General features: G+C 44.3%; 1 protein-coding gene across 3 annotated transcripts in view; it reads right to left on the bottom strand.

Annotated features, from left to right (window-relative positions):
* Positions 1 to 3,399: 3,399 nt before the first annotated feature.
* Positions 3,400 to 10,571, bottom strand: part of LOC109886837 (maternal embryonic leucine zipper kinase) — a 39,242-nt gene continuing 32,070 nt past the window's right edge. For all 3 annotated transcript variants that reach the window (XM_031821533.1, XM_031821534.1, XM_031821535.1), the window contains 4 exons: positions 9,916 to 10,078; positions 9,423 to 9,526; positions 7,152 to 7,239; positions 3,400 to 5,787 (listed from right to left, as the gene is read on the bottom strand). In XM_031821533.1, coding sequence (XP_031677393.1) covers positions 5,698 to 5,787; positions 7,152 to 7,239; positions 9,423 to 9,526; positions 9,916 to 10,078 — 445 coding nt within the window. In that variant the 3' untranslated portion in view covers positions 3,400 to 5,697. The remainder of the gene's footprint in view (positions 5,788 to 7,151; positions 7,240 to 9,422; positions 9,527 to 9,915; positions 10,079 to 10,571) is intronic.

Raw genomic sequence — 10,571 nt, 5'->3', positions numbered from 1 at the left:
TATATCTACACAGTGAGTCCCATCTAGTTTAATATATATCTACACAGTGAGTCCTATCTAGTGTAATATCTACCCAGTGAGTCCCATCTAGTGTAATATATATCTACACAGTGAGTCCCATCTAGTGTAATATATATCTACACAGTGAGTCCTATCTAGTGTAATATGTTTTACACAGTGAGTCCTATCTAGTTTAATATATTTCTACACAGTGAGTCCCATCTAGTTTAATATATTTCTACACAGTGAGTCCCATCTAGTGTAATATGTTTTACCCAGTGAGTCCCATCTAGTGTAATATGTTTTACACAGAGTCCCATCTAGTTTAATACGTTTTACCCAGTGAGTCCCATCTAGTTTAATATATATCTACACAGTGAGTCCCATCTAGTGTAATATATATCTACACAGTGAGTCCCATCTAGTGTAATATGTTTTACACAGTGAGTCCCATCTAGTGTAATATATATGTACACAGTGAGTCCCATCTAGTGTAATATATATCTACACAGTGAGTCCCATCTAGTGTAATATATATCTAAACAGTGAGTCCCATCTAGTTTAATATATATCTACACAGTGAGTCCCATCTAGTTTAATATTTTTCTACACAGTGAGTCCCATCTAGTTTAATATATATCTACACAGTGAGGCCCATCTAGTGTAATATATATCTACACAGTGAGTCCCATCTAGTTTAATATATATCTACACAGTGAGCCCCATCTAGTGTAATATGTTTTACACAGTGAGTCCCATCTAGTGTAATATTTCTACAGTGATTTCCATCTAGTTTAATATATATCTACACAGTGAGTCCCATCTAGTGTAATATATATCTACACAGTGAGTCCCATCTAGTTTAATATATATCTACACAGTGAGGCCCATCTAGTGTAATATATATCTACACAGTGAGTCCCATCTAGTGTAATATATATCTACACAGTGAGTCCCATCTAGTGTAATATATATCTAAACAGTGAGTCCCATCTAGTTTAATATATATCTACAGTGAGTCCCATCTAGTTTAATATGTTTTACACAGTGAGTCCCATCTAGTGTAATATATATCTACACAGTGAGTCCCATCTAGTTTAATATGTTTTACACAGTGAGGCCCATCTAGTGTAATATATATCTACACAGTGAGTCCCATCTAGTGTAATATCTACCCAGTGAGTCCCATCTAGTGTAATATATATCTACACAGTGAGTCCCATCTAGTGTAATATATATCTACACAGTGAGTCCCATCTAGTGTAATATATATCTACACAGTGAGTCCCATCTAGTTTAATATATATCTACACAGTGAGTCCTATCTAGTGTAATATGTTTTACACAGTGAGTCCTATCTAGTGTAATATATATCTACACAGTGAGTCCCATCTAGTTTAATATATATCTACACAGTGAGTCCTATCTAGTGTAATATCTACCCAGTGAGTCCCATCTAGTGTAATATATATCTACACAGTGAGTCCCATCTAGTGTAATATATATCTACACAGTGAGTCCTATCTAGTGTAATATGTTTTACACAGTGAGTCCTATCTAGTTTAATATATTTCTACACAGTGAGTCCCATCTAGTTTAATATATTTCTACACAGTGAGTCCCATCTAGTGTAATATGTTTTACCCAGTGAGTCCCATCTAGTGTAATATGTTTTACACAGAGTCCCATCTAGTTTAATACGTTTTACCCAGTGAGTCCCATCTAGTTTAATATATATCTACACAGTGAGTCCCATCTAGTGTAATATATATCTACACAGTGAGTCCCATCTAGTGTAATATGTTTTACACAGTGAGTCCCATCTAGTGTAATATATATGTACACAGTGAGTCCCATCTAGTGTAATATATATCTACACAGTGAGTCCCATCTAGTGTAATATATATCTAAACAGTGAGTCCCATCTAGTTTAATATATATCTACACAGTGAGTCCCATCTAGTTTAATATTTTTCTACACAGTGAGTCCCATCTAGTTTAATATATATCTACACAGTGAGGCCCATCTAGTGTAATATATATCTACACAGTGAGTCCCATCTAGTTTAATATATATCTACACAGTGAGCCCCATCTAGTGTAATATGTTTTACACAGTGAGTCCCATCTAGTGTAATATTTCTACAGTGATTTCCATCTAGTTTAATATATATCTACACAGTGAGTCCCATCTAGTGTAATATATATCTACACAGTGAGTCCCATCTAGTTTAATATGTTTTACACAGTGAGACCCATCTAGTGTAATATATATCTACACAGTGAGTCCCATCTAGTGTAATATATATCTACACAGTGAGTCCCATCTAGTGTAATATATATCTACACAGTGAGTCCCATCTAGTTTAATATATATCTACACAGTGAGTCCCATCTAGTGTAATATATATCTACACAGTGAGGCCCATCTAGTTTAATATATATCTACACAGTGAGTCCCATCTAGTTTAATATATATCTACACAGTGAGTCCCATCTAGTTTAATATATATCTACACAGTGAGTCCTATCTAGTGTAATATGTTTTACACAGTGAGTCCTATCTAGTGTAATATATATCTACACAGTGAGTCCCATCTAGTTTAATATATATCTACACAGTGAGTCCTATCTAGTATAATATCTACCCAGTGAGTCCCATCTAGTGTAATATATATCTACCCAGTGAGTCCCATCTAGTGTAATATATATCTACACAGTGAGTCCCATCTAGTGTAATATATATCTACACAGTGAGTCCCATCTAGTGTAATATATATCTACACAGTGAGTCCTATCTAGTGTAATATGTTTTACACAGTGAGTCCTATCTAGTTTAATATATTTCTACACAGTGAGTCCCATCTAGTTTAATATATTTCTACACAGTGAGTCCCATCTAGTTTAATATATTTCTACACAGTGAGTCCCATCTAGTGTAATATGTTTTACCCAGTGAGTCCCATCTAGTGTAATATGTTTTACCCAGTGAGTCCTATCTAGTGTAATATATTTCTACACAGTGAGTCCCATCTAGTTTAATATATTTCTACACAGTGAGTCCCATCTAGTGTAATATATTTCTACACAGATTCCCATCTAGTGTAATATGTTTTACACAGTGAGTCCCATCTAGTTTAATATGTTTTACCCAGTGAGTCCTATCTAGTGTAATATATTTCTACACAGAGTTCCATCTAGTGTAATATGTTTTACCCAGTGAGTCCCATCTAGTTTAATATGTTTTACACAGTGAGTCCCATCTAGTGTAATATATATCTACACAGTGAGTCCTATCTAGTATAATATTTCTACAACGATAGTAATCTGTATTGTCCATTTCAGAGCTGGAACCTCCAGGAGGGGTTTCTCTCCGGGAGAAGTCAACATGAACACAAACTCTCTACAAACTCCATTTATTTTGGATCCTTTACAATTATTAACAATAAATCTTCCACAGACAGACAGATCATCTGACAAAAAAATAGAGTTTAAAAACAACAACGTCTCCTAGAAATGTAAAAGACATGATAGAGAAATAAGTAAATATGGATCCTATTACTGGTATATGTACAAACTAACAAACGTTGCATTAATGCTTTCAGTAGACTGGTATTCTGTAAAGAATTAATGCTTTCAGTAGACTGGTATTCTGTAAAGAATTAATGCTTTCAGTAGACTGGTATTCTGTAAAGAATTAACGCTTTCAGTAGACTGGTATTCTGTAAAGAATTAATGCTTTCAGTAGACTGGTATTCTGTAAAGAAATAATGCTTTCAGTAGACTGGTATTCTGTAAAGAATTAATGCTTTCAGTAGACTGGTATTCTGTAAAGAATTAACGCTTTCAGTAGACTGGTATTCTGTAAAGAATTCATGCTTTCAGTAGACTGGTATTCTGTAAAGAATGAATGCTTTCAGTAGACTGGTATTCTGCGAGGCTAAAAGGCTCTATGATATCGTAACACCTCAAAACGCCTTCCTTCTACTGAATCAGTGGGGGGGGGGGGGAATACAACGCGACACCTCAAAACTCCTTCCTGCTACTGAATCAGTGGGGGGGGGGAGGAATAAAACGTGACACCTCAAAACTCCTTCCTGCTACTGAATCAGTGGGGGGGAAGAAATACAATGCGACACACTTAAAGGAAACATGTTTAAGGAGGAAAGGAATGTCACCTGTAAAAGAGAGGAAGTGGTCATCTTATTAAACTTGACACTGATCTCAGGTCAGTTTTCATGCAGACCCCCCCCCCCCCCTACTAGTTAACTTATACTACACTAGTTAAGGTTGAGGAAATGGAGACTGTTCCTGGATCTGTGCTTCTGTCGACAGGCACTAGATCAGAAGGTGTCCAAACTCATTCCATGGAGGGCAGTCATCTGCTGGTTTTAGTTATTTCACTTTCAGTATGAAGTCCTAGACAACCAGGTGAGGGGAGGTCCTAGACAACCAGGTGAGGTCCTAGACAACCAGGTGAGGAAAAATCCTAGACAACCAGGTGAGGGGGAGGTCCTAGACAACCAGGTGAGGGGGAGGTCCTAGACAACCAGGTGAGGGGAGGTCCTAGACAACCAGGTGAGTTCCTAGACAACCAGGTGAGGTCCTAGACAACCAGGTGAGGTCCTAGACAACCAGGTGAGGTCCTAGACAACCAGGTGAGGAGGAGGTCCTAGACAACCGGGTGAGGGGAGGTTCCTAGACAACCGGGTGAGGGGAGGTCCTAGACAACCGGGTGAGGTACTAGACAACCAGGTGAGGGGGAGGTCCTAGACAACCAGGTGAGGGGGAGGTCCTAGACAACCAGGTGAGGGGGAGGTCCTAGACAACCAGGTGAGGGGGAGGTCCTAGACAACCGGGTGAGGTCCTAGACAACCGGGTGAGGTACTAGACAACCAGGTGAGGGGGAGGTCCTAGACAACCAGGTGAGGGGGAGGTCCTAGACAACCAGGTGAGGGGGAGGTCCTAGACAACCAGGTGAGGGGGAGGTCCTAGACAACCAGGTGAGGGGGAGGTCCTAGACAACCAGGTGAGGGGGAGGTCCTAGACAACCAGGTGAGGAGGAGGTCCTAGACAACCAGGTGAGGGGGAGGTCCTAGACAACCAGGTGAGGGGGAGGTCCTAGACAACCAGGTGAGGGGGAGGTCCTAGACAACCAGGTGAGGGGGAGGTCCTAGACAACCAGGTGAGGGGGAGGTCCTAGACAACCAGGTGAGGGGGAGGTCCTAGACAACCAGGTGAGGGGGAGGTCCTAGACAACCAGGTGAGGGGGAGGTCCTAGACAACCAGGTGAGGGGGAGGTCCTAGCCAACCAGGTGAGGGGGAGGTCCTAGACAACCAGGTGAGGGGGAGGTCCTAGACAACCAGGTGAGGGGGAGGTCCTAGACAACCAGGTGAGGGTGAGGTCCTAGACAACCAGGTGAGGTCCTAGACAACCAGGTGAGGTCCTAGACAACCAGGTGAGGTCCCAGACAACCAGGTGAGGTCCCAGACAACCAGGTGAGGTCCCAGACAACCAGGTGAGGTCCCAGACAACCAGGTGAGGTCCCAGACAACCAGGTGAGGGGAGGTCCTAACTAAGTACAAGGGAGGAGTGAACCTGCAGACACTCTGCCCTACATGGAATTAGTTAAGACACCGGCTTTTGGTTCTGGAACATGGACAGGATGTGACATCATCGACAGGAAGTAGTGACATCTAGATGCTGGACGTCGAGAGAATGTCCTCCACCAGGTGTTTGTAAACCCAGGAGTCTCCCTTCAGCCTCTGTCTCCTCACACACACCACCTACAACACACAGCATCAATCATCAATAACCCACACAAACAATCAATAACGTGACCCCTACATCTCTTCACACACACCACCTACAACACACAGCATCAATAACCAACTAAAACAATCAATAATGTGATCCCTGCTGGGTGTCAGTAATCAATAACGTGATCCCTACTGGGTGTCAGTAATCAATAACGTGATCCCTACTGGGTGTCAGTAATCAATAACGTGATCCCTGCTGGGTGTCAGTAATCAATAACATGATCCCTACTGGGTGTCAGTAATCAATAACGTGATCCCTGCTGGGTGTTAGTAATCAATAACGTGATCCCTGCTGGGTGTTAGTAATCAATAACGTGATCCCTACTGGGTGTCAGTAATCAATAACGTGATCCCTACTGGGTGTCAGTAATCAATAACGTGATCCCTGCTGGTGTCAGTAATCAATAACGTGATCCCTACTGGGTGTCAGTAATCAATAACGTGATCCCTACTGGGTGTCAGTAATCAATAACGTGATCCCTGCTGGGTGTTAGTAATCAATAATGTGATCCCTACTGGGTGTCAGTAATCAATAACATGATCCCTACTGGGTGTCAGTAATCAATAACGTGATCCCTACTGGGTGTCAGTAATCAATAACGTGATCCCTGCTGGGTGTTAGTAATCAATAACGTGATCCCTGCTGGGTGTTAGTAATCAATAACGTGATCCCTACTGGGTGTCAGTAATCAATAACGTGATCCCTACTGGGTGTCAGTAATCAATAACGTGATCCCTACTGGGTGTCAGTAATCAATAACGTGATCCCTGCTGGGTGTCAGTAATCAATAATGTGATCCCTACATCTCTTCACTCCACCACCTACAACACACATCAATAATCAATAATGTGATCCCTGCTGGGTGTCGGTAATCAATAACCTACAACACACATCACTAATCAATAGGGTGGTCCACTGTGACAACAAGATGCTGGTCACTAACCATCAATAACCTGATCAGTAGTAATCAATATGTACCTCAGTAACCATAAATAACCTGATCAGTAGTAATCAATATGTACCTCAGTAACCATCAATAACCTGATCAGTAGTAATCAATATGTACCTCAGTAACCATCAATAACCTGAACAGTAGTAATCAATATGTACCTCAGTAACCATCAATTACCTGATCAGCAGTAATCAATATGTACCTCAGTAACCATCAATAACCTGATCAGTAGTAATCAATATGTACCTCAGTAACCATCAATAACCTGATCAGTAGTAATCAATATGTACCCCAGTAACCATCAATAACCTGATCAGTAGTAATCAATATGTACCTCAGTAACCATCAATAACCTGATCAGTAGTAATCAATATGTACCTCAGGTCTGTGCAGCAGACACACCTCCAGCTCAAACGCCATGTTCACCTTCCCAAAGTCCCCCTGGGTGCGACACTTCAGAGTATAGCTGGGGAGGAGAGGACAGTCTGTTTAACGGGAACATTCTTGAGGGAGAAAGATGGAGAGACTGAAGAAGACAAGCTGAGAGAGAGAAAGATGGAGAGACTGAAGAAGACAAGCTGAGAGACAAAGATGGAGAGACTGAGAAGAAAAGCTGAGAGAGAGAAAGATGGAGAGACTGAGAAGACAAGCTGAGAGAGAGAAAGATGGAGAGACTGAGAAGAAAAGCTGAGGGAGAGAAAGATGGAGAGACTGAGAAGACAAGCTGAGAGAGAAAGATGGAGAGACTGAGAAGAAAAGCTGAGAGAGAGAAAGATGGAGAGACTGAGAAGAAAAGCTGAGAGAGAGAAAGATGGAGAGACTGAGAAGACAAGCTGAGAGAGAGAAAGATGGAGAGACTGAGAAGAAAAGCTGAGGGAGAAAGATGGAGAGACTGAGAAGACAAGCTGAGAGAGAAAGATGGAGAGACTGAGAAGACAAGCTGAGAGAGAAAGATGGAGAGACTGAAGAAGACAAGCTGAGAGAGAAAGATGGAGAGACTGAGAAGACAAGCTGAGAGAGAAAGATGGAGAGACTGAAGAAGACAAGCTGAGAGAGAGAAAGATGGAGAGACTGAAGAAGACAAGCTGAGAGAGAAAGATGGAGAGACTGAGAAGAAAAGCTGAGAGAGAGAAAGATGGAGAGACTGAGAAGAAAAGCTGAGAGAGAGAAAGATGGAGAGACTGAGAAGACAAGCTGAGAGAGAAAGATGGAGAGACTGAGAAGACAAGCTGAGGGAGAGAAAGATGGAGAGACTGAGAAGAAAAGCTGAGGGAGAAAGATGGAGAGACTGAGAAGACAAGCTGAGAGAGAAAGATGGAGAGACTGAAGAAGACAAGCTGAGAGAGAAAGATGGAGACTGAGAAGACAAGCTGAGAGAGAGAAAGATGGAGAGACTGAAGAAGACAAGCTGAGAGAGAAAGATGGAGAGACTGAAGAAGACAAGCTGAGAGAGAAAGATGGAGACTGAGAAGAAAAGCTGAGAGAGAGAAAGATGGAGAGACTGAGAAGAAAAGCTGAGAGAGAGAAAGATGGAGAGACTGAGAAGACAAGCTGAGAGAGAGAAAGATGGAGAGACTGAGAAGAAAAGCTGAGAGAGAAAGATGGAGAGACTGAAGAAAAGCTGAGAGAGAAAGATGGAGAGACAGAAGAAAAGCTGAGAGAGAAAGATGGAGAGACTGAGAAGAAAAGCTGAGAGAGAAAGATGGAGAGACTGAGAAGAAAAGCTGAGAGAGAGAAAGATGGAGAGACAGAAGATGAGGAAATATTGACTCGGTAAAAGAGGTATCACTACAAACCCTGGTTCGATTCCAGGCTGTATCACAACCGGCTGTGATTGGCCCAGCGTTGTCCGGTGTTAGCCGTCATCGTAAATAAGAATTTGTTCTTAACTGACTTGCCTCGTTAAATAAACGTTACAAAATCTTCCTGGGGGAGGGGCCTGGCTTCCTGAGGGAGGGGCCTGGCTTCCTGAGGGAGGGCCTGGCTTCCTGAGGGAGGGGCCTGGCTTCCTGAGGGAGGGGCCTGGCTTCCTGAGAGAGGGGCCTGGCTTCCTGAGAGAGGGGCCTGGCTTCCTGAGAGAGGGGCCTGGCTTCCTGAGAGAGGGGCCTGGCTTCCTGAGAGAGGGGCCTGGCTTCCTGAGAGAGGGGCCTGGCTTCCTGAGGGAGGGGCCTGGCTTCCTGAGAGAGGGGCCTGGCTTCCTGAGAGAGGGGCCTGGCTTCCTGAGAGAGGAGCCTGGCTTCCTGAGAGAGGAGCCTGGCTTCCTGAGGGAGGGGCCTGGCTTCCTGAGAGAGGGGCCTGGCTTCCTGAGAGAGGGGCCTGGCTTCCTGAGAGAGGAGCCTGGCTTCCTGAGAGAGGGGCCTGGCTTCCTGAGAGAGGGCCTGGCTTCCTGAGAGAGGGGCCTGGCTTCCTGAGAGAGGAGCCTGGCTTCCTGAGAGAGGGGCCTGGCTTCCTGAGAGAGGGGCCTGGCTTCCTGAGAGAGGGGCCTGGCTTCCTGAGAGAGGGGCCTGGCTTCCTGAGAGAGGGGCCTGGCTTCCTGAAGAGGGGCCTGGCTTCCTGAGAGAGGGGCCTGGCTTCCTGAGAGAGGGGTCTGGCTGGCACTCCTTCTCCACTGTCTCAGATCAGTGCCTAAAAAGTGTGTGCGGGCCTCACCCTTTCTGTGCGAAGTCGACGTGTTTCTCCGGTAGAATGGAGAGGATCTGGTTCAACACCTGGTCTGGGTTGGTCTGACTGGTCAACGTTACATTATACTGGGCCTGGAGAGGAGAGGAGAGGAGAGGAGAGGAGAGGAGAGGAGAGGAGAGGAGAGGAGAGGAGAGGAGAGGAGAGGGAGAGGAGAGGAGAGGAGAGGAGAGGAGAGGAGAGGAGAGGAGAGGAGAGGAGAGGAGAGGAGTTATGTAAGACTAAGTGATTGTACCTTGATCCTGTAGGGGGTGTCTATATATATGTACCTTGATCCTATAGGGGGGTGTCTATATATATATATACCTTGATCCTGTAGGGGGGTGTCTATATATAGGTACCTTGATCCTGTAGGGGGTGTCTATCTATAGGTACCTGTATCCTATAGGGGGTGTCTATATATAGGTACCTGTATCCTATATATGTCTATATGACCCTGTAGGGGGTGTCTATATATCGGTACCTTGATCCTGCGTGGTCTGTCCCGCAGCCCTCGTCTCTTGCTGGGTGTGAGCAAGGTGATGACTTTATCCAGCCCTCTCTCCAGACTGCCGAAAACCTTCCCCCCCCTTCTCTTCTGGCTGCTGTCCCCCCGAGACGCCCCCGCCAGGTCTAACGACCGGGACCTAAGAGACGGACGGAGGGGGACAATGATCTCAAGACAAGTGTTATTTAAAAAAAAATTATTCTCACCCAACTTCCTGATATCCAATTGGGATGTTACGATCTTGTCTGATCGCTGCAACTCCCCCCAACGGACTCGGGAGAGGTCGAAGTTCGAGAGTCAAGCGTCCTCCCGAAAACATCACCTGTCAAGCCTCTCTAATTCCTAACACACTGCTCGGTTAACCCAGACTCCTGACTCCACCACAGAAAGAACCTCGGGATAGAATGGATACTTTCTGTTGTCGGTCTTTATCAAGTCATCATCAATAACCTTCTCTCTGGACTGAAGGCCAGCATCTCCTTCTCTCTGGGCTGAAGGCCAGCATCTCCTTCTCTCTGGGCTGAAGGCCAGTATCTCCTTCTCTCTGGGCTGAAGGCCAGCATCTCCTTTTCTCTGGGCTGAAGGCCAGCATCTCCTTTTCTCTGGGCTGAAGGCCAGCATCTCCTTCTCTC

The sequence above is a fragment of the Oncorhynchus kisutch genome, unplaced genomic scaffold, assembly GCF_002021735.2.
Source record: "Oncorhynchus kisutch isolate 150728-3 unplaced genomic scaffold, Okis_V2 scaffold3990, whole genome shotgun sequence".
Classification (NCBI taxonomy): Eukaryota; Metazoa; Chordata; class Actinopteri; order Salmoniformes; family Salmonidae; genus Oncorhynchus; species Oncorhynchus kisutch.
The sequence above is the reverse complement of the archived record's forward strand: the minus strand, read 5'-3'. Positions and strand labels throughout refer to the sequence as shown.